Raw genomic sequence first — 27,772 nt, 5'->3', positions numbered from 1 at the left:
TACTCCAGCGGTGGTCTTACACTAAGGTGAATAAGGTAGGCTTCTATTTCATACCAAAGACGGTGCGTTGCGTGTTCTGAACAGTAGGGGGCCTCGTCGTTAGTCACTAGGGGGCAGCAACGTTCTGATAGTTTTGCATTGGACTTAGTTCAGATCCTCGAGGATGATGGATTTATTATGTTCTTTGGTATGTGGTGGTTGACGGTTTCCACATCCGATGTGGGTGGTTGACTTCACACTGAACCATGTTGTGTTGAACTTGGAAACATTATCCCCTCCGACGCCTGCTTTTCCTTTATAGCGCACATCAATTTTTTCAAATGGATAATTTAACCGAAGCTACATGTTAGGTTGTGTCAAATGAAAGTTTGTACAATGTTTTGATTTAAAAAGCCTTTTTCAGAATAGGCCATCTGGAAGATGATTTTAAATAATCAGTATACGGTCACGTCGTTTTTAAACATTCATTTATTAATCAAATGACGTCACTTTGACAGAGAGCAAGAGAGGTCGAGAGACACAGAAAGAGAGAGATTGAGACGGACAGACAGAATAAACATTCAAAATGTGACAAACACACGTTTTCCATAAAGTGCCAAAAATGAAATACCCTCACTCCTCGTATACAGTAGGCCTAAACATATCCATACACGCACACAAACACACACACACATCCACTACATGAAAATATCTATAATTATGATTCACGTTCAACAAAACAAAAAATTAGAAACCCACAAAACAACATAATTAGTCCCCGCACTTAAGGAAGCTGCAGTTGGATCAGTAGTAAAAGTTCGTCCGTGAACCCGTCCTCCGCACGGAGGTCAAAGGTCACAGCGAGTGCTTGTATTACACTGTGCAATGTACTCGAATAAAAACAAAAACAAGCCCCACCCCTCTTTAAACCCCGCCCAATACATTCTACAACGCCGCCCACTGTGAAACACGAGCAGGAGTTCGTTCGTTAAAAAGGCACGCCGCGACGAAGGGGGTCGGGCCGGTTACTTCCGACTGGCGGTTCAGGCCGACAGCAAGCAGATCCCGCTTGATGAGAAGCTCATAGCCCCGCATGACGGACGCTCACAGCCCGCAATGACAGACGCTCAAAGCCCGCATGAGGGGCGCTAGCAGCCCGCTACACGGACGCTGAGCCCGCATGACGGACGATCACAGCCCGCATGACGGACGCTCAGAGCCCGGTAGACTCTGCCAGTGGAGTGCTTGTTCTCACTGGCGAGCTAACCAGGCCTTAGCTCCAGTTCCCAGGGCTTGGATTCAGTTCCAGTCGGCCGGTCTGCCAAACTTTGGTTCCAGATCCCTGCTTCTGTGAATGATGACTGACGGATATTCTTTGCTGGCTTTTCCACACAGCAAAACAATAACACTAACACACACGAAGCACTTCTCCCCGTCTTTAAAACTGATATCCGTGGAATACTTGATCTAAATTGATGGATCTTAAAAGCATTTACAGCTGAACTAACTTGGATCTGATCTGCGGTATGCATCATTAAAAATGATGATATGATGATGATGAGATATCATCATCCACGGATTGGCTGTAACAGTTTAAGAATCCACAGAGGAAAATAAATCGGAGAGCAAAAATAAAAGTTGAACAGCTAAATGTAAACATTGTGCAAGGTAAGAGTTTAACCAGTTATTTCCACTGACCTAAATTCATCGTCAAAGAGTTAACGTCAAAACAGACAACATACAAAAATCATGACCTTTTTGGTTAATGAATTAAATAACAAAAGCAACTCCCAAAACAGAAATAAAATCACAAAACGTAAAAAAAAAAAAAACGAAAATTAAACCTGTCAAAACTTGACGACCATTTTGATTATTAAAAGGATTAATGTCAACACGTTTAGAGCATGTAACGGCGCAGTTTCCATGGCCGCTAAGTGCTGCATTCCCCTGTTTGATAGGAGATGTGAGGAAGCTCTAAAAGGCTGATCTATAAAAAGGCCTGCTGGTAAAAAGAGAGAATTACAGAAACAGACTCCGACGCCTTCTCTCCTCAGAGCGGAGTCCAACCGTATTATTATTATTGCTCACGAAGACGTCGCGTTGCTTTTCAAAATAAGAGTCCTGGTCCTCCACGCTTCCTTTTACCCGTGCGCTTGGGTTTTGACGGGCGGTTTCTGGCTCTTCTTAGTGTCCATTTCAAAGTAAGGGTCGGTGCGTTTGCTCTTTCCCTGGGGGGCCGTCTTGCCCGTGGTGGGACCGGTCTTCTTGGGAACCGGGTTCCTCGGCGAAGCGTCCTCGGGTTTCGGGGTCCCCTTCCTGGCGTTGGTGGGGTTGGCCGGGACCCCCTGCTTGCGGTTGACCTTCGTGGTCTTCGCCGTGGTCGTCGTCGTGGCTTTCGGTGCGGGTTTGACCGGGCCCTTGGAGACCGGCCCAGGAGCGTTCGCTAGGGGGAGGGTCGGCGTGGGCGTGACCAGGCTGGTGGGCGTGACCAGAACAGTGGGCGTGACCTGGCTGGTGGGCGTGGTCAGACCAGTGGGTGTGGCCATGCCGGTGGGCGTGCCCCGACTAGTGGGCGTGACCAGACAGGTGGGCGTGACCGGACAGGTGGGCGTGGCCAGACCAGTGGGTGTGGCCAGACCAGTGGGCGTGACCCGACCAGTGGGCGTGACCGGACGGGTGGGCGTGGCCAGACCAGTGGGTGTGGCCATGCCAGTGGGCGTGACCCGACCAGTGGGAGTGACCCGACCAGTGGGCGTGACCGGACGGGTGGGCGTGGCCAGGCCGGTGCCCTTGACGAGCGAGGAGGGGGCTTTGGACGCCGCCGGCATCGGGGAGCGAGCCCGCGGTCCGGGGGTCCGAGTTCTGACCTGCGGGACCACCAGCACCCCTCCCGCTCTGGGGGCGGGGCTGGCGGTAGCCGCCGCTTTGCGGGGGCCGGCGCGGGCCCTGCGGACCGCCTCCAGGCGGTGGCGTGCGGACGGGGAGGCGGGCCTCCGCGTGGTGAGGCGGGAGCGCTGGCTGGCGCCCGTGGGGGGCCGCGCGTCCTTGTCCCCAGGGGCGGGGCCGGGCCCTTGAGGAGTCGGGGGGCAGACGATGACGGGGGGCGGCGGCGGCCCGGTGGGGGTGGAGGGTTTGGGGCATTTGCGGGACGGCTCGGGGCAGACGGGGCTCCGGGGCTGGGCGGGGCCACCGCGGGGCCCCGCCCTCAGCTTCAGCTTGGAGGACGAAGAGGAGGAAGAGGAGGAGGAGGAGGGGATGGGGGGAGGGGCCGGCAACGAGGAGGGGGTCCCCGCACGGCGCTGGGCCCGGGCCCCCTGGGGCCCCGCGGTGGGACTGGGGGTCTGCTTCGAGGAGCCCGGGGTGAGGGGCGTGGCCGGCAGGGAGGCGGGGCCCTTGGCGAGGGCGGGGCCCTTGGGGGTGGTGGACAGGGGCAGCTGCGTGGGCTTCCTGGGGGGCGGGGCGTGGGCCGCCCCCGCGTTCCTGCGGCCGTGGGGGGCCCCGCCCTTCCGGGGCAGAGTGGGGGTGCAGGCGGGGGACGGGGTGTGGGCGCGGCAGCTGGCGGGGGCCGACAGCGACGAAGACGAGGAGGACGACGACGACGACGAAGAGGACGAGGAGGAGACGAGGTCGTCCACGGCCGCCAGGGGGTCCATGTCCGGGGGCGGCGGAGGGGGCAGGTGGTGGGCCCCGTTGCCGTGGCGATGGCCGCCCACGCCGGGCGGGCCCTTCTGGAAGGCCAGGATCTTCTGCTCCAGCGTGGTGAACTGGAGGGTCCGCAGGGGGTCGTACTTCAGCAGGAAGCCCCTCAGGGTGTCCCAGCCGCCCCCCACGCGCACCATCACATGCTTCCCATGGAGCATCTGGAGGGGGAGGGAGAGGGGGAGAGAGGGGAGGGAGAGAGGGGAGAGAGGGGAGGGGAAGAGAGGGGAGGGAGGGGGGGAGAGAGAGAGGGGGCGAGGGAGGGGGAGAGAGAGAGGGGAGGGAGGGAGGGGGGAGGAGAGAGGGGGAGAGGGGGGAGGGAGAGGGGGAGAGAGGGGAGGGAGAGAGGGGGGGGAGAGAGGGGGGGGAGGGGAGGGAGAGGGGGAGAGAGAGAGAGTGAGTTGATTTTCCCTTCTTGTTTCACTACTTACATAACCCTTAGTGTTTGGCGTTGTCAGTCTACGTTAGTCACGCCAAAGCGTGTTTTAAAATGGACTGAGAGGGAGAGACTGTCTCCATCCATCAATCTAATCTTTATACAGTACATCTATATATACGTTATGACGCCATTAGGACCCCATTATGGAGTGACCTCATCTTGAATCACTGCCAATCGGAGGAACTTGGTACTTTTCTTTGGTGTTTAGTGTGTGTACTATGTGTAGAATGTACTCCACTATAGACTGTACACATAGTATCCTACACAGTACACATAGTAGGATACAGTGGTGCGTTACACGTCCGTTATGACCAGTGTGTCCGTAGTAAAACAGACGACCACTACGTATGGTGAGGGGGTGAGGGGGAGGTTGTCAGGGAGGTGTCTGGGGGGGGGTGCGCGCGTGTCCCACCCTGATGAAGAGGGTCTTCTCCCCCAGCCTGTAGCGCCCCTCTGACAGATACTCGATGGACACCCGGTTGGCGCAGTCACAGGGGGGGTCGTCCAGCCCGTGGTCCTGATGAGAGACACAGAGAGGATGAGTGATGGAGACAGACAGACGGACAGACGGAGGGAGGGAGGGACAGACACACAGGCACTGGGAGAGTGAGGGGGGGGGGGGGGGGGGGGGGGGGAGTGAAAGTGAGAGAGGTTGAGGCCCAATCCCATTTCTACCCCTTACCCCTCCCCCTTGTTTTGAAGGGGTAAGGAGTAGAAATGGGATTGGGCCTAAGAGTGAAAGGGCGAGAGAGAGAAAGAGAGCGAGAGGGTGAGTGAGGGAGACTCGGAGAGAGTGAGTGAGAGGGACAGCAGTGAAAGAGAAACGAAACGATCGCCAGTGGAAAAAAAAAAAGAGGGATGGAGAGACGTGGGAGATTACATAAGACCTCTCCCCCCCCCCCCCCGAGAGAGAGAGAGAGAGAGAGAGAGAGAGAGAGAGGAGAGAGAGAGAGAGGATGAGAGAGAGAGAGAGAGAGAGAGAGAGAGAGAGAGAGCGAGAGCGAGAGAGAGAGAAATCATTGATCATTCCGAGAAACGGAGGAACAAGCAAACATTGATCCCTGCGGGCTACGTTTCACCCCAGGACGCTGCGCGGGACTCGGGCCCACGCCGCCTTCTCCTCACATCTCATCGACATGTTAACATATCATAATGTTGATCGGCGGGTCTGACGACACCTCACACGAGGACGCGTACGTCGATCGGAAACCCTGCCGGCATCACATCGAATCATAAAGACGCATAATATTAACATTAATATCGTGTTGTTACCGGTTGGTCTAACACGTGAAGTAAACTTCCTGAGCACAGCTGTGGTGGTGGGGGGTGGGGGGGGGGGGGGGGATGACATCATGAGGCTCACGGCTCAGTGCACTTTAAGTTGGGGGGGGGGGGGGGGCGGGCATATGTGTGCAGAGACGAAGAAAGGGAGTCGCAGGTCTTTGAGTGCAGCATCACACGGACGGCCATGTTGCGTCACCTAGCCTCGGGGGCTAACGAGGCTAACCTCAACTAGGTCACACGTGGGTCCGGACTCCGCGTACGGACCGGGCGCGCTGGAGCGAGGGCCGTTACACAACACCCCGCCGCCAGGGCGGGAAAAAGAACAACAACCGATGTATAAAAGAGCGGGAACGCAGCTGCCCTCGACCACAATGGGAGCGTCACGAACAGCCGTCGCGGACGGCAGTTGGGGTTAAAATGGCCGCCCGACACGAAAGACAGATGAAGAGAATTTTGTTGAAATTGGTCGGAATTTTTCGTAGCGATAAAGTTATGACGCCGTGCGAAAGACAGAAAGGAGGTTTAGAACATACTAACACAAAGATAATCACATGAAACCTCCTCAGCTGGCAGTTTGAACAATAAAAAGAATGGCCACTACAAAAAAAAAAAGGCTAAACTAAATAAATAACAAACGGAGCAGGAGCGTGACGGTTTTGTCAGCGGCCGTCTCCGTCGGGCCAACGTACCCCGGGCTGGTAGAGACCCCCGTGCTGGCAGCACACGCTGAAGGTCTTGACGGCCTTGGGGGGGGCCTGGTTCCTCAGCAGGGTCTCCTCCAGCTCGATCTCCTTCTCCAGCTTCACCAGGACGGGGGGCTCCACGCCGTACCTGAGGGGGGGAGGGGGGGGGGCACAGTCAGACCTCTGGTGGTACGGTGAACAAACTACTGGGCCGGGGGGAGGGGTCTAATGGTGTGTCATTGTTATCAAGAATATATTTAATTTACATAATGCTTATATTATAATTGTAGGCTACAGTCAGTCAGTCGGTGTGTGTACGTCTGTGTCTGTACGTCTGTGCGTGCGTGTGTGTGCGTCACACCTCATCCACTACCAGTGAACAACTCGAACAACCTCGTCGTGACTCATTTGAACAACGGGACTCTTGTCCACTCAGAACAGGGCTTTATAATTCTCTGGTGTAATCAGGCCAACTCGACTCAAAACAACGTGCGTTCGAGTCATGGGATCAACATATTCACCCTAACCCGCACAGAAAGGTCTCCTAATCTTACCGTGAAGAGAAGCCGCCTTCCTGTTAAGACGAGAGGAAGCAAAGTGCAAAGTATGGCGACGTACCTGGACACGATGCGGCCGATGGCCAGCAGGCAGAGACACACTTGCCGTGGCTCCTTGTGCAGAACTAGAGAGAGGGGTGAGAGAGAGAGGGGAGAGAGAGAGGGGAGAGACAGAGGGAGGAGACAGAGGGAGGAGACAGAGAGAGAGAGAGAGAGAGAGAGAGAGAGAGAGGGAGGACAGAGGGAGCGAGACAGCGAGGAGGAGGAGAGACGGAGGGGAGAGAGGAGAGAGAGAGAGAGAGACAGAGGGAGAGAGAGAGAGAGAGAGAGGAGATGAGGAGAGGAGGAGAGAGAGAGAGAGAGAGAGAGAGAGAGAGAGAGGAGAGAGAGAGAGAGAGAGAGAGAGAGAGAGAGAGAGAGAGAGAGAGAGAGAGAGAGAGAGAGAGAGAGGAGAGCGTCAGAGACACTACCTACAGGAGACAGGAACCCGGCTTCCTCTGCAGTGCGTGCAGAGGGAGATTAGCCTGCAGCTACACCTAAGAGACTCATGTTTTGCTGTGTGGTCCCTGACTGATTAATAAACTAAACTGCAGGAAACACTGCAATACAGCTGGAGAGCATTAATAACAGATATGGCTACAAACCCAACTTGGGGTTTGTTCGACTTTCAAATTAAGATAAAGTACTCCGTTTGTTCATCCAAGTATTGTTATTTTCCGAAACATTCGTTGGTAATTAAATGCATCTCCATGAAGCTACATCTAGATTTCAGAGGGATTATCAGAAATCCTTCCAGACTTCACAGAATGTGATTGGTCAGCACCAGAAACTCAAACTGGATTCATTATCACTGATGCGTCTCTAAATAAAGTACTATTGATATTGGTCTGCGTGGATCAGTATAGCGCATATCATCAGTGTGTGTCCATCTCAACGTTCCTTTACACCACTATGGGCAGAAAGAAGCAAGGTGATTGGGTGGAAGGGGGTCAGATGACGAACACAAGAGCCCCAATCAACCCAATGTTAATTATTCCCAGGAAAATAAATCGGGTTACGTCGAAATCCTGAGAAAAATACAAAGATACTGCAAATACATGTCCAGAGGGTAAAGTCCAGACTCCAGCTATGTAGCACGAGTACTCCGTTCCCATTGGTCGGGTCCCGACGACTTAACATCACATGAATCCCCCCTCGCCTCAGAGCCACTACTGGTAATGAGAGCATGTTGACAACGCTAACGCTAACCCCTCCACTAAGATCCTGTTAGACCTGAAGCTCTGACAACCTTCTCCATGGGGGGGCCCCACCCTCCCAATCTCATGAGACTTGGAGATCCAACAAGGCTTCTAATTAAGCTAATTAGTCCTCCATCGAAACGGCAATTAAAAAAGCTTTTAGCTATTCTGCCCGTGTACCTCAAATGTATTTGCTGAGCAGTCTTTTGGATTCTGGTCTAATTAGGAGGCAAGGGGGGGGGGGGGGGGGGGGGGGGGGGGGGGGGGGGTGGCTCTGTTGCCTCTGCGTCTGTTCTGTTACCACAGCCGGGGTTACGGGTTCGATTCCCACTGGGGTGGCATTGGCCAACAATGTATGCATGACTGTGTTGTAAGATGCTCTGGATTAAAGCCAACACCGAATGGAATGCAGTTATATTTATGGGCTCTGTGTTTAACGCTCTTTAGCTCTGTGTTTAACAAATAACAAACGGGCTTAATGCAGAGGGGGTTATTTGTATAGCTGTATAGTTGTGTAGGACTGTATGGTTGCATAATTGTATAACTGTATATTTGCAAAGTTGTGTAGAACTGTATAGTTGTGTAGATCTCTAACCTTATAGTTGTATACTTATATAGTTGGATAGCTATGTAGTTCGATATCTAGATATCTGGATATTTATGTTGTTGGATATTTTTTATAGTTGTACTGTATAACCATATTTAGTCTTAGATTTATAGTTTTATATTTATATAGTTTTATATTTATATCGTTGTATAGCTATATAGTTGGATATTTATATAGTTGTATTACTGCATGCTTTGTATCGTATTCTTCTAAAGTTGTATATAGGTCTTTGATCTGTGCCATAGTTGTATAACTGCATAGTTTGTATAGTACTATTATAAAGTTGTATATAGGTCCTTGCTGTGAGCCATAGTTGAATCGTTTGTATCGTACTATTATAAAGTTGTATATAGGTCCTTGCTGTGAGCCAGGGTTTGATAACAGGCGTTCTCCCCTGGGTGTTTGTAAAGCAGAGCTTGTATTTCACAACAGACACCAGACACACCAGACACCACAGACACCACAGCCTGGCCTGGTCGGCCCGGCCCTGCAGGACGCCAGCACCTATATAGGAACGCTGACTCATGACCCGAGACAACAGACACGACCGGTGTACCTGGTCATGAGCTCAGAGCCTGATCACAACGGGCTGGGTTGATCAGAAGAGGCTGCAACGACCAGATATTGATCAAAAGTGGCCGCATTGATCGGAAGGGGCTGTATTGACCAGAAGTGGATGTAATTATCAGATATTGATCAGAAAGGGCTGTATTGATCAGAAGTGGATGTAATTATCAGATATTGATCAGAAGGGGCTGTATTGACCAGAAGTGGATGTCCTTATCAGATATTGATCAGAAGTGTATCTTATGATCTCAGACATTGATCAGGAAATGTGTTTCGGGCGGGGTCCTCAGACCAATCCCATTTCCTCTTCTAAACACACACTTCCCTGACAGGAGCATTGACCCGGTGCCCCGGTGCCGACCCCCAAACCCCCAGGACCCCCAGACCCGCGGACCGTACCCAGGCCCTCGGACTCGAACAGGTAGGTCTCCTCCACGCCGACGCTGCGGCACCAGCCCAGGAAGTTGGCCGTGTTGTCCCGGGCGAAGAAGGAGCCCGGAGACGCGTCCCGCTTGAAGGTCACCTTCTGCGAGGGGAACAGCTGCCATGGCAACGGGAACACAAAAAGGGTCGTCAGGTCGGATCCCCGCCCAACAGACGGGAACGAGACCCCAGAGGAGGGACTCGACGAGGGACGGACGGCAGTAATTAGAGAATTAAACGCGTTAATAAGAATAATTAGAATGAATGGCGTTAATGATATAATTATTCTTATGGGAATAGAAGTATTGGGAATGGAATGAATAAAGTCAGGTGGACGGAGGTGATTGGATCAGAGAGATGGATGAACCAAGTGACGCAGAATATAGAGTGAGAATTAGCTGCTGCAGTCTGCCATTACTTCAGCCCCCCGCCCCCCACTAAGTAGGATGCCCCCCAGTGAGTAGGACCCCCCCCCCCCCCCCGCGCCCCAGACGGTGTCCCACCTTGGAGAGCTCAGCAGGACAGCTCTGGGCCATCCTCTCCCTCAGCGCGCCGATCAGCTGACACAGCCGCACGCCGTTGTTCAGCTCCTCCATGAAGAACTCGGCCCGCACCTCCGCGCCTGGAACCACAGAGAACCAGGACCTCAAAACACAGAGCCGGAACCGCTCAACACAGAGCTGGAACCTCTCAACACAGAGCTGGAACCTCTCAACACAGAGCTGGAACCTCTCAACACAGAGCTGGAACCGCTCAACACAGAGCTGGAACCTCTCAACACAGAGCTGGAACCTCTCAACACAGAGCTGGAACCTCTCAACACAGAGCTGGAACCTCTCAACACAGAGCTGGAACCTCTCAACACAGAGCTGGAACCGCTCAACACAGAGCTGGAACCGCTCAACACAGAGCTGGAACCGCTCAACACAGAGCTGGAACCTCTCAACACAGAGCTGGAACCTCTCAACACAGAGCTGGAACCTCTCAACACAGAACCGGAACCTAACACAGAAGAGGAACATCTCAACACAGAACCAGAACATCAACATCAAACCATACAGAACTGAACAAGCTCTTGGAGCCACACAGAACCAGAAAATCTCAACAAGCTCCTGAACAGAACCAGAACATCTCCACACAGAACCACAGAGAACAAGAACATCAACACAGAACCACATCACCTCAACACAGAACCACAAAGAACATCTCAACGCGCCCATCTGCGGCATCCCATCTGCTCAGCCCACGTGGTTATGATCCGACGGTGCTATGATTGAGTCTCATGGTTCTCGTGTGTTCGTTTGACTGCAGGCCATTGCCATGGATACGAGTGCATGAGAAGAACCATGAGACTCAAGCATAAACACAATCTGCATCATTACCGCATCATCCGTCCAGCTCCCTCCACACGCCCACCGCCGCTGAATGACTGAGTGAATATAACCCTCATGCCAACAGCGTCGTGTTAATGCCTGCCGGTCGTCCACGGCGGTATTCGCACGCACCACCCTTGAAGGTTTAGGAAATGTGCCAGGAATCACTTCCACACACTCCAAAGACATCCACACCGCTTGTCATTCAGCGGGTGACCCCCGTATGACCCCCCTATCCTTCCTATCCTCCCCCCCCCCCCCCCCCCCCCGAAGACCACACATTGAGGGCCACCACCATCACCCCCGGGCCCTTCTGTAAGACGAAGCCTATTCCCCCCTCCCTGCCTTCCCCCGGTCACCACCCCACAATCACCGCCGCGGCGCGGGGACAAAGGGCCCGGACAAAAGGTGCGTTGATCGCATCCCGGAGAGAGGCCTCCCCGCCGGGGGGGGGGGCCACAACACTGTCCGCCCACGACCGCTTCACGGCCCCTGGTCCGACAGAAGTACGCCGTCTTCACGCGAAGAGCAGAACGCCGTGATCAAACGGGGTCGAGGAGCGGAGCTCACGACTCACTCCCGTGTTTGTGTTTTTTTTTTGTTTAAAGCGCTCACAGCAAAGCAAAGAGTTTGCTGGACAATGCGGTGCCCGTTTCTCAGTCTCCTTTGGTTTCCCCTGAGCCGTCACAGGAGCATTGTGTGGCCCAAGACAATAACCTCTCCCAGTATAATGCCCTCCCCCAGTATAATGGCACGACGCAGCAATGGAGTGGGGGAATTTCTTTTCAGTGTGTTTTGTGTGCGCCCCACCGACGCCTGAGCCACGGGAAATCTTCTACATCCTCGCGTGTTTTCAAGCTTGACAACAGGGCGTTCTCCCCCGTGGTGTAATGGATGGGCAAGGCATTATGTCAATCAATATATGCAAATATCGCAGCATGTCTAAGACTTAGGACTGAAGATTGGTTGTGGATCCTCCGAACCTTCCAACCATGTAGACAACACGCCTCGAAACGACTCTAGGTTGATATCATGTGATTGACTCCTCCACCTCCCTTTCCTTCTCTCCCTCCCTCCCCTCACCCTCCCTCTCTCTCCCCCACCTCCCTCTCTCTCCCCCACCGAAGGGAGCTGAAGAGAGGGAGGAAAAGGGGGTTGAAGACAGGGGAATGGCCCGTTCAAACAAACATTCACAAAAATACCCAACTTCCGTGTTCAACCAAAACAAACTCCCGTCCCGTTAGGTTCGGCGTTCCTGCCAGAACTTACCCAGCATGCCGCTGAGCCAGATGGCGAGGTCCTCCTGCATGGGCACCAGGGTGGCCTCGTGTCTGACGGCCAGCCACTGGTCGTACTGGAAGACGTCGGCCAGGCCGGGGCCATGGCGCTGGGCCAGGGGGCTGCGGGGGCAGTGGAGGGGCGCGTCGAAGCGCTCGCCGAACCACGCCTGTGTAAACATGTCAACACGTTTACACATACAGTTAGTGCATTTAGCTTGGCTTTAATCTGAAGAGACTTAAAGTGGCGGAGGAGAGGGAGGAGATGGAGAGGGAGGTGGAGGAGATGGAGGTGGAGGTGGACGAGGGAGACGGGGGTGGAGGAGAGGGAAGAGGAGATGAGGGTGGACCAGAGGAGAGGGAATTGTGATGGGAGTGGGAGGAGGGGATGGAACGACACACACACACACACACACACACACACACACACACACACACACACACACACACACACACACACACACACACACACACACACACACACACACACACACACACACACACACACACACACACACACACGGAGTCAACCATGCAAGGCAACAGCCAGCTCGTCTGGAGCAGTTAGGGTGAAGTGCCTTGCTCAGGGGCACCTCGACACTAGGAGAACTTTGATTTAAACGGAGGGTCAAATGGACCCATTGGAACCAAGAACGTTCCAGTATGGCCATGACCCATCCTGGTTCCGCTGCGGTTGAGGCTCACCCTGTTCTGAAGCGGTGTCCGCGTGCATCTCATCTGGAACACTGAGACACCGCTGTGCATGTGTGTGAGTGTGTGAGTGTGTGTGAGACTCTAGAGCGTCTAGAACCGGTCCTGACCGGAGCGGGAGTCACGTGACATGGGGGACTTCCAGAGAGGCCTTCCGTGCAGAGCGACGAGGCAGGGATGTCCTGCCACTGCCTCAGGCTTCACTGGAGCTCCCACCACCACCACCACCACCACCACCACCACCACCCACAGTGTCCCAGTGACCCTGTGAAGACGCCCGGGCCGACCACAGCACAGCCCGGACCGATGTGTGGAGGGTCAACGTCACGCGACACAGACATCCGAGCTCGTTGGGAGAACCTTCTCCACAGAGTCCACCATTAAACCACTTCTTCCACTTTGAAACATGGTTTCTATTTGAGAGAAAATGCTCATTCATGATGAACTAGTTTCTACAGGATTTCTTTCCCCCCAATCTGGTGGAGGATAAAATGGAGCAGGTCGATGTACGCCAGTGCTCCTCTTCCAAGGGAGGAAACCTCAATTCGTAATTCATTACTTTTCGAGTACTTTCACAGGATGTTTTCCCCCCCTCGTCTGTGGAGGATAGAACTATGAGCGCACACGATGGAAGGGCCAAGGGCAGTTCCTGGAACTGAGCGGAGCTGGAGAACACCCAGTCGAGGTCTGGAGCACCTGGGGCCAGAGAGCGCTCCTCAGACCCCCAGAGAGCGCTCCTCAGACCCCCAGAGAGTGCCCCTCAGACCAGAAGATCGCTCCCAAGACCCAGAGAGCGCTCGTCTGCGTTAAAACCACGGAAGCAGCCATGGTCTCAGCCCTCATCTCGACCTCTCTCTCTCTCCCCCCCTGTCTCCCTCCGTCTCCCTCCCTCATGAGAACTGCCCCCCCCAGACAAGTCCACGACAGGAAGGAGACCTGGATAGTCTCGTTTCCCCTCCTGAGCGCGGGGGGGGGGGACAGGGCTGCTACCCAACGGAGACGACAAAAAACACTCGAGCAGAACGCTAATCTTTTATTAACATCCACGAGATTATTCCGTTTTTTGTTTTCCGTTTAGTTTCCCAGATGGAAGGAATGATCCCGACCCGACCTGCCCCTCCCCGGACAGCCCCGTCCCGCCGGGGGAGAGAGCGGAGGGCTGTTGTTTCAGCGGCAGCTGGGAAACCCAGAACCAGATGTTGCATAACTCGCTCCTCGAGGGGGAAAAAAGGGAAGGAACGGATCAGCTGCCGGAGCCCGGCGCAGATCTGTTGTTTCTACGACGAGGGAGGGGGGGCGGGGGGGGGGGGGGGGGGTGGGGTCTTTAAGCCTCAGATATTTCCTCCGCCCTAATCCGCGAGTGTATTGCCCCATGTCAGACACAAATCTGCTGCAGTGGGGGTGGTGGTGGTGGGTGGTGGTGAACCTCCACATAGGCTCGTATTGTTCCAGGGAACAACGAGGCACGGCGCTGGAGGCTCTGGAGGCGACATTCTTGGAGCCCACGCCACAACGCCGAATGAAGGGTTGGAGGGTGGCGTTCTGCCTGGTGCTCTGCCCTACGTTCAGTCTGGTGCTCTGCCCTACGTTCAGTCTGGTGCTCTGCCCTACGTTCAGTCTGGTGCTCTATCCTATGTTCAGTCTGGTGCTCTGCCCTACGTTCAGTCTGGTGTCCTGCCCTATGTTCAGTCTGGTGCTCTGCCCTACGTTCAGTCTGGTGCTCTGCCCTACGTTCAGTCTGGTGCTCTGCCCTACGTTCAGTCTGGTGCTCTGCCCTACGTTCAGTCTGGTGCTCTGCCCTAGGTTCAGTCTGGTGTTCTGCCCTAGGTTCAGTCTGGTGTTCTGCCCTACGATCAGTCTGGTGCTCTGCCCTACGTTCAGTCTGGTGCTCTGCCCTAGGTTCAGTCTGGTGTTCTGCCCTACGATCAGTCTGGTGTTCTGCCCTACGTTCAGTCTGGTGCTCTGCCCTAGGTTCAGTCTGGTGCTCTGCCCTAGGTTCAGTCTGGTGTTCTGCCCTACGTTCAGTCTGGTGCTCTGCCCTAGGTTCAGTCTGTTGTTCTGCCCTACGTTCAGTCTGGTGCTCTGCCCTTCAGTCTAACACTACGTGTGTGTGCTGTTTACCATGTTGAAACCTCCCGAAGGTTCAAGGGAGGGGGTTTCCCGAGGGAAACGTCCGCTCAGTCGTATGGATGCAGAACCGATGTGTGCTTCGTTATCTGGGCATTGTTCTAAACGTATTTGAGATGAAGATTTATAAGCCTTTAAAAGGATTATTAAAGAAAAACACTATTGAGGCTACTTTCTAGTTATTTATACATGTATATAGATATAAAACTATAGATATATATATCGATAGATATACACATTGAAATAATATAGAAAACCTTTAGGTATAAGCTTAAGCCTTTGTGTGCGTGTTCCCTCTCCTCTTCTGTCTATATTTGCATAGCTCCTCTCTCTGAAAGAAAGCACATTGAAGTCCCCCAGGAAGTTTACCCAAAACCCCGACCCCAATAGGCTGAACTTTGAACCCCTGAGAAAAAGCTGGGCTGAGAGATCGGAGTCTCAAGCCTCTAAATCATGTTGGGGGGGGGGGGGGGGGGGGGGGGGGGGTACTTCAAAGCAGGGGGAGCCTGCTCTACACACAAGCTGAACACCTTACATAACACCGGTTAGAGGAGGGGCTGCCCGGCCTCAGGGGGGTCCTGGCTGGCTCAGAGCATCACAGAACACAGGGGTACGCAGTGTAGCGTATGTCCTTCTCCTCATCCAGCTAATTAGACAATAAGGCAGCACTGCGTTAAGTTACGTCAACACACCGCCGCCGATCAGAATAGATCGCCATACCACTGGGGATTACTCAACACACACACACACACACACACACACACACACACACACACACACACACACACACACACACACACACACACACACACACACACACACACACACACACACACACACACACACACACACACACACACACCTTGTTGGGGCCCAGACTGGTTGTTTTTGGGGGGGCACTACACCCCTTTTCCTGAGCAATGGGACTTTGCATCACAAGGAATAATCCAAAGGATTCAACCCGTTTCCCAAGCAGTTCTGGTTCCGGATCAGACACCAAACCCGGGTTTTAATTACAGGGGGGGGGGGGGGGGGGGGGGGGGTTGAGCTCTCTAACGATCTATACAATTAATTTGATGTCAGAAACTTCATTGAAAGACCATTCTCTCATTCTCAATGGCGTGTGTGAACATGTGATGTCGAATCACTACAGAACAGATCGAATGTGAACGTACGCAGTACGCCAGTATCCACGCAGTGCGTCGACTTCCACGGTCCATCAGGAGGACATTAAGCCCCAAAAGGCCCTTTCCCTACCCAGTCCGGAGACACCGTCTTCTGGCCCAGCTGGATCGTCTTTACCGGTTAAAGAAGGAAGATGTTTTAAAAAAAAAAGGTTTGTGACGCAGGAAGTGAAACCGTCGGCGGGGGATCTGGGAGGATGGTCACGGTCGGTTCTCGTATACGCATAGAAACCCGATCCCCCCTCTTTGGCGAGGAGGGGAGACAGTTATTGATGCTGAGGTCCAGGTCACCGTGTCGTGATGAGAGGGGAATCGAGAGGGAGAGAGAGATCGAGAGGTCTGATATCTGAGCCCTCGCCTGGCTTGGAACAGGGCGTGTGCACCGCCTAAAGCGGGACATTAAGGGGACATGAAGGGTTTGTCCTGTCTTTTAATATCCTGCCACGCCCGGTTACCCAGCAGTAAGTCCCTGGAGCTTCACTTTTTTAACTTTATTTGTAACGCTTGGTTTTGCCTACCTTTGCACTTTTCAGAACTATTTTACAGTATTTAGAATTTATTTATCATAAATATTACTTATTTTATTCCATTTGACCTCATTTGATCCTTTTCTACTTATTGCACCATGGGTCAGAGGCAAAAGAAATTTGATTCCTCTATTTCTCTTCCACATTTTGGGGGATTGACAATGAAGCCGACTTTGATTTTGATGTGAATAGAGACTAGACGGATTTGAGTCGCTTCTGCCAAAGTGAGCAAACATTTAGCTGTGCTAGCTAGCCATGCGATGCTATGGGTTCATTGTTGTTGGCTCAAAGGGTTGGTGGGGAAAGAGTCCAAAGTTTGGCCTTCAAGAACCTCCAGAAGACCTTCCCTTGAGGGGGAGACGGACCGATGGAAACAGGGAAGGACGTCCAAGTCATCTCCTGGATACAGAACGTTCCACAACAGATGTGCCATCACTGATTACACACACACACACACACACACACACACACACACACACACACACACACACACACACACACACACACACACACACACACACACACACACACACACACACACACACACACACACACACACACACACACACGATGGGGTTGGAGGAGAGGGAGATGGGGGTAGAGGAGAGAGAGAGGTGGGGGGGGGTGGGGGAGAAGGAGGTGGAGGGGAGGGCGGTGTCATGGGAGTGTGGGAGGAGGGGATGGGTGAGTTATTCTGAACCCAGGGGGGCGTTACGTCCCAACATCCCTCAGCCTCCCGCTGCCAGAGTTCAGCTCAGACGCGTGAAGGGAGGACCGACATACCTGCAGGCCAGTTTGCACAGCCATGAGTGCGATCACCGGTGGGTCACTTCTTCATTCTGTGATTTAGAAGAAGACAAAAGCACGGCATTAGAACATTTTGATCAAGAAGCAATAAATGTTTCAGCTACATCATCTCTCAAGGGCTCGAGACCAAATTCACCCAAACCGCTTTGTAGTTCTTTGCTGGCAACCACAGTGGTGTAGCAGGATGTGTTCACTGATTAAGTGTTGGTATTAATATTCATGCATACTAACTAAGATCTCCCAGGACCAAATTAAAGATGAATCAGGTAACTGGGGTGAAATCTGTTGAGAGAATCATGTTACCCTCCCAGTTAGAAAACTAAAGTGAAACAAAAACACTGCAGTATACTGCAGAACTACCACCAGAGAGGGGAATAATCTCCAGTCGATATATAGACACACACACACACACACACACACACACACACACACACACACACACACACACACACACACACACACACACACACACACACACACACACACACACACACACACACACACACACACACACACACACACACACACACACACACACTAGGTCCCAGCGGAGACGAGGCAGACCGTGACTCCGTTAAAGCGGCTGTCGTTCCGTTCCTCCCTTCGTTAGGAGGACAGCGACCGCCCGCACGCTTTCCGTTTCGGGGGAACGATGACGAGGCAGAAATGTGACGCAGGATGTGGACTCAAAAGGCCACCGGGGCTGGACGCGATCCCACAGCCTACCAGGTGAATAGGAATAAAACACACACAGGCCTCTTCTCTTTCTAGGGGGTCTGAACAGAGCGTGCTGCCTGGACCAGGAAGACCCACGACTGGCCAGCAATCCACTAACCCTTCATCCCCCCTTCCCACATCGGGATGAATGATTGGCCCCATGTTGAACCGTCCCCAAGGATGGGGGTGTGTGTGTGTGTGTGTGTGTGTGTGTGTGTGTGTGTGTGTGTGTGTGTGTGTGTGTGTGTGTGTGTGTGTGTGTGTGTGTGTGTGTGTGTGTGTGTGTGTGTGTGTGTGTGTGTGTGTGTGTGTGTGTGTGTGTGTGTCAATCCCCAGCGTCTAGATGCTAATGACATTGGTGATTTCACCCACACAGCTGAGGCAACGCTCCAAGCATTTCTTGGCAGAGGTGCACACAATGCTTTGTCAAACACACCCAGGAAATGCCATTCCAAAAGAATAAGAATCTTATGCCCCCCTCAGCCCGTTTCAAAGCATGCATTTGAAACTTCTGCGCTGAAGGCATGCCGTAGAAAGACCTTGCAGTAAACAACGCAGTGCAGCCTTGCCTAGGCTCCTGTCGGCATCTCAATGAAACACACACACACACACACATACGCACACACACACACACACAGCTGCTGGTCTCAGCTCTGCGAAGCCGTCCGTCCAGGGTCTGAGAGGGTGGGTGGGTGGGGGGGGTGACTCAGCACTGTCCCAGGACTGGACGCATGTAAGACAGGAGGACGGGACAAACAGCATGGATGAAAGACAGACAGACAAGATAATAAGATGCAGAGGGGGACAGAGAGACACACACAGAGAGAGACAGACATGAAGAGTAGGGAGGATGGGACAGACTTAACAGAGTGCAGAACGGACCACGCATACAGAGAGGGAGAGAGAGAGACGACACACAGAGAGAGAGACCGACAGAGAGAGAGACCGACAGAGAGAGAGACCGAAAGAGAGATACCGAAAGAGAGATACCGACAGAGAGCGAGAGCACGATGCTCAGGAGAGCCATCCCCGGGACGCAGACTTACCCTTGACGCCGCAAACATGGAACCATGACAACGCCGTAGCAGACTTAACTTATTCCTTCTCCTGCGCGGGCTCCACTTCCCTGAACCCCCATCCCTTCTACTGCAGCGCTACGGACCGCCGCGGTGCTAACGTACGCAGACCAGCTTCAGCGGCATCTGCCCGAGAGCGCCCTGTGCTCGAGTGTGTGTGTGTGTGTGTGTGTGAGAGACAGAGAGGGTGCGAATGATTGGAGAATGGGGGAGAGAGGGGGGAGAAGGGGGGGGTGTAAGAAGGGAAAGGAGGGGGAAGGTTGGTTGGTGGGGGAGAGAGCCTAGACTAATGAAGTGGCTTCGGTTTGCTGAGCAACACACACACACACACATCAGGCACACACGCACAGTCGTGCTCACAAAGGCTCTATTGTTTTGGCAGCCTGGGGCATGTCACCCCACCACCACCTACACCACCACCTAATCTGACCAACCCACACAGCTAGACCCCCAACTCGATGACGGCCCCCCCCCCCCCCCCCCCCACACTCTTTGCATGAACACAAAAAGCAATAACGACTAAGAACGCTGCTGAAACACTAAATTGTGAGAGATAAGAGGGACAACAAGGTGTTCCCTCCCCCACCAATAAACAGCACAATGAGTTGTCGATGGTCGTGGTGGTGCTACACAGCAATAAGCAGCCTTGAGCCCCACCAGTGTTGCTTTCAATGCCATTAGCGATTGTCCCTTCCTCTCCTCGTCACTGGAGACCCTCTGGGGACAGTAAAGGGGAAAGTCAGGGACAACAAACAAACGCGCTGTTGTTGTTGTGACGTCCGGGGGAAACAGACACAACACGGGGCGCGTGGCTCAGGAGTCGGAGCGGTCGATTAGGGAACGAAGGGTTGCCGGTTCGATCCCGAGGTGTCCCTGAGCAAGACACCTCACCCTGACTGCTCCCGACGAGCTGGCTGTCGCCCCCGTGTTGCTGACACGGCCGTCAGTGTGTGAATGTGGCGTGTTAATGTGTGAATGTGAGGCAATGTTGTAAAGCGCTTTGAGTGGCCGCCGGGTAGGAAAGCGCTGCATTAATGCACTCCATTCAGCATTTACTTCAAACTAAAGTTCCTTGGGTCGACATACGACCCATCCGTCGAAACTTTTTGAAAGCTCTCCTTGTCACCGTGACAACCCGAATCATTGACTCAGTGACAAAGAATTGAGCGTTTCAGAATCAGGAGGACAATCGACAATCCCTCCGTGGCCGTTGTTTCCATCCGAGCATGGAGGCGCTTTGTGCAGAGAAAGGTCATCCTCTGCAAAAACTGGAAAGGGCCCCCCCATTTCTTGGCACCAGAACACACAGGAGGGCCACATCTGTTGGGCCCCCAGCCTGACAGCTAGGCTCCCAGTGGGGATCCAACACACACACACACACACACACACACACACACACACACACACACACACACACACACACACACACACACACACACACACACACACACACACACACACACACACACACACACACACACACACACACACACACACACACGTTGGATGGTGGATGTGAACCCTTCGTTGTTTTCGAGAAAGGAAAAAGGGCAGCGAACACACGCAGCACATTCTCTGGAGAGAATTATACAGTAGAGTCCTCTAACCCACTTTCCATCCCCCTCCTACACACTGCTCTCCGTCAACCAGAACAATCCACCTTGTTTATGGATTATGTTCTCAAGATCTCAATGGGGGCCCCAACAATGTGACCAGGGCCTCCTCTGATTGGTCGGTTCCTACTTCACGAATAGAGTAAACCTTGTTCGGTTACAAAACTTTTTTACCCCCAGGCCCAGATTAACGGCGTACGTTTAATTTTTTGCTCTGTACAGAAACAAAAGGAAAAACCTCGCTGTGAATACACCAAACTACATTGTCCGTGCTGTAGATCGGACGATCTTCTGGTTAACCCGAGCAGAACTCAGACCGCACAGAGCTATCGAGTATTGCACGTCCGACACTAGACCTCGTCGCACACAGACGGAAGAACGTCCTCATAAAGCACGAGGTTCGATGCCGGGCAACGGCCCTTCGAACAACGTTCGTGCTTGGTGGGGTTGACGGACGCGGCAGCGAGACGGACACAAACGCACGACCGACACCGGAGCCACAAAACCCCGGGTTCCCTCATCCTCGCTTCCAGGACGCGCCGGTATGGTACCAATTAATAACCATCATGCCCGCTGCGATCAATACTCGTCAAGCATTACGGACACCCTCCCCCGGTTCATAGCACAGACGGTACACCCCCCATCCCTCCCCCCAACATGGCAAGTGGGAAACCAGCTGACGGCTTCTTGGAAAACATGACCACCGTAATAAACGCAGATTATGAAGTAATAATATTAATGAAAAGACGATGCCCGCTGACAAACCCCATGGGACTATTCATAACAATAACACTGTGTGTGTGTGTGTGTGTGTGTGTGTGTGTGTGTGTGTGTGTGTGTGTGTGTGTGTGTGTGTGTTAATCATTTAAGAGGATCAGCTCTATTCCAGACAATACCACGCTCCGTCCCCCCCCCTCTCCTCCTCCCCCTCACACCACTCATCACAACACTTTGCACGTGCGCGCCCCGTGCACGGAGCCAACGGTCTGTCAGCGGTGGGGGCGTACGGTGGTCTACATGTGTGAGCACTCGTGCGTACAGGGGAACAGAAAAAAGGGAAAAAAAGTACAAACGAGTGAATAAAAATAGGGTGATGAGCGCATGATGACGTAATGCTCCGGTCTGATTCGCCCTCGGCCCGGTGCGTGACGATGCAACCGTTACCGATCGAGCTGTTTAATTAATAATAAACATGTATGCGTAGGCCGACCACAAGCTTATCCCTCGGTGGACAATTAGCACACAGAAAACCGGCTGAGTCAGATTGACAAATCGGGATGCGTTTGTTTTAAATAAGTGCACGTCTCGGGGAAACTCAAACGGCTGGGGGCCAGTATGGGGCCCCCCGTCCCCCCCCTCCCCTCACATTGTCCTCAGCTGCCCAACATGGCCGCCATGGGCCCCAAGGGGGAACTCCCCCCCCCCCCCCACCACCAGCCCACCTCCTCCCTTAAACTGCTCCTGCTGAGCCCCCTTTTGTGTCGCGGCTTAATTAACCCATCACTCCCCCCCCCCCCCCCCCCCTCCCTCATCACAGAGTCCACTTGGCCCTGGCTTCATCACATGGGAGGTTGCCAGCACGCTTCCCGTCCTAGAAGGAAGGATTCCGTGAATGCAGCCTATTCCGACAAGGGGAAGGGGAGAGGGGGGGGGGGGGGGGGGGGGGGGGCAGGCCGTTGCCGGGGTAACCGTTACCGTTTAAACGGTTACCGTGTCAACAAACACTCCGGTTTAAATAAAAGCATGCGAGCTAGATAGAGCTAGCTTGCAACGGTTCCGCGGTTGGAACAAAAGAGAAAACGTTAACCGGGATAAACCTCATCTATAGTCTTTTCTGACCTCCCCTCCCATGACCTTTACAAGAGAGAGATAGAGGGGGGGGGGGCATACGCTCTTTAAAAAAGGTGAGAGACAGGAAGCAAAGCCCCTCTTAAAGGCTGAAGTGTCACCTGCCAATCCCATTTTGATTTGTTGACGCTAATCCTGCAGGAAAAAAGGGTGGGTCGGCACGCGGGCGTCCGCGTATGCTAGGTGGTGCTAGCGCTGAAACCGTTCAGCGGCGCCTCATCCTGACCTCAGACGAAAACCAGGAAGCCGACTGGAGGAGGGTGGGACTGGGAACACGGTCGTCTTCTTGCAAGCGATATTCGTGACCTTTAGAAATCGATGACACTTCAAAATGAAGATTTGTCATTTGACTTGACTTAGCAACATTTAGCCATACTGGATATGAAACACCTTAAACACGTTCTAACCTTGACTCTTTTTATTAATAATGACAGAAGTTGAAGGACACACTCTGTAAACCTGCCAGTCATCGGACAGTGCACGAATCAGCAGAATTCATTCATGCCACGTAGCTGAACGTACAGAGATTTCACCGCAGAATCCTCCTCTCCGACCCGGCTGTTGGAAAAGCAGCACCCTCTTGAGTTGTCTGGGACACACACACACACACACACACACACACACACACACACACACACACACACACACACACACACACACACACACACACACACACACACACACACACACACACACACACACACACACACACACCTTAAATGTTCAAAGAAACAAACTGCACACTTACACCCAAACCGGCAGTTAATGTGGTTGTTGTTTTTGTTGCTTAGGAACCAAAGAGGGCGGTTTGAATATTCCGGAATGATGTCACGCTGCACGTGAATTTAAAGAGTAACGGCAGAACGTTCCGGTTCAGGCCTTGGACTGAAGGAATCTCTGTGTCACGCTGGGGGCTGTGGGACCGACTGAAACGGGATGCCAGGCGGTTGGCCCTCAAGGGCCAAGAGAAATACTCTGAGATCCACAGCCACAGCCCTAACCCCCCCCCCCCCCCCTCTCTGGCCTCGGCCCTGACTCCATGACAAACCTCTCTTCTGATTTACCCAAACACGCCAAATTTGTTCTGGCTGTCGATCAAACACAACTAAGAACAATACTCAAACAAAGCGTTGCTAGACTCGAGTGGACATGTCTCTCGATGTCCAATCAAAAAAGGATTACCTTTTAATATAAAAGCCACACACACACACACACACACACACACACACACACACACACACACACACACACACACACACACACACACACACACACACACACACACACACACACACACACACACACACACACACACACACACACACACACACACACCTTACGGTTTGAAGGGGTGCTGCTATGCAACCAGAGGCCATTGGCAGCAGGGACACTTGAGATAAGCCGTTCCAGATGAGAAGACTGTTAGGACACCTGCCCCCCCCCCCCCCCCCCCTTCACTCCCCCACACACCTGACAGCAGGTCGGCCCAAGGTGAGTTCCAGGGTCAGAGGTCGGGGTTACAGGAAGCATTGTTTTGAGGGCTCTGCGACATGATAATCCCGGGCTTTAGCGTGAGTTGGGAGAGATGGAGGTGGTGGTGGTGTGACAGCAACCTTTCCCCCTAATCTGGATCATCACAGTGGGACAGGCCCTCATAAAGCAGGAGGCTTTAGGACAACGCTAGGTATGCACAGAAGGAATGGCCGACTGGGAAAAGAGGCCGAGACTTTGACTTTCCAAACTCTGGAGCCGGATTTTTCCTTGCATGTTCAGATTTCCTTTGTTTGTTTTTAAAAACAACAACAACAAAAGGAAAAGTAAACAGACGATGAGGGCATTTACAAAAAAGGGTTCTGCGGACGTTTTGACGGTAAACATTTGAAACCAAAACACTCCACGACCCCCATCGTCGTCCCTCGAAGGAACCACACAACACCCCAAACAAACTCCTCCGCCCGTCAGACTGGACTGTCTGCTTCACACCACCAGCCAACCCCGTCCACCCTCCCCCCTCCACAACAGACCGTCGCCCCTGGTAAGCTGTACCCTACATAAACGAGGGGGTAATCCACAATGTCATTATCAGCTGTCCTGCGGCCACGCAAACTACCCCCTCCGGCCCCATATGGGACTTTACCCCAAGACCCCCTCCCCCTCATCTAGCTGGTCCTCGCATCATTTGGCTCAGCCTCGCGCGGGCGTGTGTGTTTACTGGGGGGGGGGTACTTGGTGGGCACCCCCCAAAATATGAGGCCTGATGCCAGATATTAGGCAGATGGCTTTGGCGAGGGAGGTGGGAATCCTGGGCCGGCCGTCATGCGACGCTCTCATTCATCACACAGGCGTTGATGAATAAACTACTGTCGGCTTTGTCTCAGAGATCAACGGGCATTTCCTCAACTCAGTGACCGTTAAAGTCGCTAAAAAACTTCCCTCCGAATAGCCCAGTTAGCACGCCCTCGTCTCAGGAGAGGAGTCGGTTTTTATCTTCACTGACTGGAGAATACCAAACTGAGCTTATCTTTGACAGGTTGCCTGCAACAACAAACCCTGTCAAACCTACAATGGTCCTTGATTGTGTGTGTGTGTGTGCGATGCGTGTGTGTGTTTGTGTCCATGTGTGTGTGTCCGGGGACAATCCCTAATCTGGCGAAGACCGTGGAAAATCTGTTGCATCCCAGCAGAGATCCAAGGGCTGTGAAGAAGTTATGAACCAGACAATGGAGCCATTCAAACGTGGAGGAAAAAAGCAAAAGGAAGGCATTCAGTCTTTACAGCCCGTTTCCTGTATCTACTTCAGAGTGTCTCTGAATACGCTGCATTACAATCCGCAATGTGCGGACATTGTGTGAGATGTGAAACCCACCCACTGTCTTTGTAGCTGGTCTACTCTCCCGTACCGCAGAGTTTCACATGACAGCTTCGTGACGAGACCGACCAGGATTCAGTTAATCGAGGAAAATAGGCTGGGCGATCGAAACTCTGCCCAGACATTCCCCAAATTGTTATTGTGATTCATCTCTGAACAGCAGCACCTTGACATGAAAGGAAAATGGATTTGCTGCGATTAGTTTTTCGCGAGTGTGGTTGCATTCTGCTTTTGTCTGACATTCCAGCGGATTAGTGGGGAATATTCATTTGTTTCAGTGTATTCTGTGTGTACAGTTTGTCTGATCACATACTGAAAGAGGTCGTACAGTATGTGGAGCTCAAAGTTATATTGGGATATGTCCCCATTGTTAACTTGTTTCCATATTGCTCACATATAATTTATCACCAATGAGTTATTTTCATAAATCGTCGACTACAAGTTTCAACATCCGATTCAAAAAGAGGAAATTGATGTTTGTGGTTGCAGAAATAAGTCAGTCATAGAGCCCAGTGTGTGTGTGTGTGTGTCTCTGTGTGTGTGTGTGTGTGTGTGTGTGTGTGTGTGTGTGTGTGTGTGTGTGTGTGTGTGTGTGTGTGTGTGTGTGTGTGTGTGTGTGTCTCCCCACTAGGAAGCACCTGCTCACCCCTATACTTCTTCTTTTTATTCCTGGGGTTTCCCCCACTAACGTTGAAGTTTCTTGGATCCTTGCCTCATTCAATAGGCTGCCTTGATTAGACAGCATGGAGCATAAAACTACATTTGCATGGACGCCAGGAACTCTTAGCATAGACACAGATAAGGAACGGCCTGGGAGCGAACCCTTGGCAGTTGCAGTGTCCTGTCCCACATCAACATCAATATACCCTTTGACCCCAGCCTGTTAAAGTGTAACTCCACACACACCAAACTCTACCCTTCATACTGGATAGTTAATGTTGCATTGCATTGTACGACGTTTTTCATACTGGAAAAAGTTAGTTTTTAAGTATGCCGATGCAGGCATGGGCCTGCCAGTATATTCTAGCAATACCAGAACCGATTGAGCAACATTTAAAGGGGAGCCAACGCAATATGCCAACACACTCAAGTCAAAGATTCGCCATGCATAGATCAAATCAAATTCAAAAGATAAGCAGAGTTCGACAAGTGTTAGAAAAGCTCTCCCACAATTACAGTGCGTTTCTCGGTCTCCAAGGCAGCTCGCCAGGCAACACAGCGACGCGCTTCCTCAGAGTCAAAGGGTGGAGAACAGACAATCGAGGAAAACTGGAGGACCTGATGGTACGGTTTGTGGAGTACCAGACAACGTGGATCAGCTGCTTTCATCTACAGATGTGAATCAACCTACCCGCCGTGATCCACGAGGCTCCCCGATCCTCGTGGAGCAGAGAGATGGGGAAGTCAGGAGGACTTGACACGTAGGAACTAAAAGTTTTAAACTCACCGGGGGTTGCAGGCTCCGAGAAGAAAAAAGGTTGCAGGAAAGGACGCTTCTGGTCTCTATTCTGGTGTCTTTCCTCTCTTTGGTCCAGGGCTGTTTGTTGGTCAAGGAGGACTCATATCTCCATACAGACTGGAGCGCCAGCGTGGACGTCGACTCTCTCTTGTGAGGAATGTGATGTTGTGCGTGGAGCTGGAGAGAGTGGCTGCGCCGTTCGAAACAGCCAATGAGCGGCCGCCTTCCATTCCCAACAGAGAGGCCCCGGGATGGGGGCGTGGCCGAGGCACCGCCGCGGGAACAGCAGGTGGGCGGGGAGAGATTGGTACACCTGAGCACGAGCAGGGTCCGTTTACTCGTTAACGCACCTTACCCTGTCAGATTGATTTCAATTCGGGATGAATCGAGGGTTGAAATCGATTTTTTTTTTGTTTAATGATTATGATTAACAAACTATAGACAACCTTTTTACTTATTTAGATTTTTTCAATAATAGGCCTATATATAACTTTCATGGATGTATGTCCATTGTTTGAAGTTCTTTGGATACGATCGTCTCCCTATATTTCGCTCGAGTTTCAGCCCCACCCTTCCTATTGTGCAGTGAAACCTGGGCCTTTACTTGAGGAAGCAAGCGACGCCTCCCAGCTGACCCCCCCCCCCCCCCCCCCCCCAATAATGACCCTAAGTCCCGTGAAATATGATATAGTCTAATTCCATTACATA

General features: G+C 52.6%; 1 protein-coding gene across 1 annotated transcript; it reads right to left on the bottom strand.

Annotated features, from left to right (window-relative positions):
• Positions 1-27,283, bottom strand: gas2l3 (growth arrest-specific 2 like 3). The gene is made up of 9 exons (XM_056587503.1): positions 27,053-27,283; positions 17,459-17,514; positions 12,119-12,296; positions 9,980-10,098; positions 9,453-9,594; positions 6,703-6,766; positions 6,091-6,232; positions 4,530-4,634; positions 1-3,839 (listed from the first exon to the last, which is right to left on the bottom strand). Exons 2-9 carry the CDS (start codon positions 17,480-17,482, stop codon positions 2,121-2,123), a joined length of 2,493 nt encoding a protein of 830 aa, XP_056443478.1. The 5' UTR covers positions 17,483-17,514; positions 27,053-27,283; the 3' UTR covers positions 1-2,120.
• Positions 27,284-27,772: the final 489 nt, after the last annotated feature.

The sequence above is a fragment of the Gadus chalcogrammus genome, chromosome 4 (genome assembly GCF_026213295.1).
Source record: "Gadus chalcogrammus isolate NIFS_2021 chromosome 4, NIFS_Gcha_1.0, whole genome shotgun sequence".
In the NCBI taxonomy this organism is placed as follows: domain Eukaryota; kingdom Metazoa; phylum Chordata; class Actinopteri; order Gadiformes; family Gadidae; genus Gadus; species Gadus chalcogrammus.
The sequence above is the reverse complement of the archived record's forward strand: the minus strand, read 5'-3'. Positions and strand labels throughout refer to the sequence as shown.

What these genes read in the sequence shown, in the direction of transcription:
- gas2l3 (XM_056587503.1), bottom strand. Translation starts at nt 17,482, where the DNA reads ATGGCTGTGCAAACTGGCCTGCAG. An exon ending in CTGTGCAAACTGGCCTGCAG is followed by an intron (nt 12,297 to 17,458) that starts GTATGTCGGTCC and finishes ATGTTTACACAG; the next exon opens with GCGTGGTTCGGCGAGCGCTT. An exon ending in GTTCGAGTCCGAGGGCCTGG is followed by an intron (nt 6,767 to 9,452) that starts GTACGGTCCGCG and finishes CCCTCTCTCTAG; the next exon opens with TTCTGCACAAGGAGCCACGG.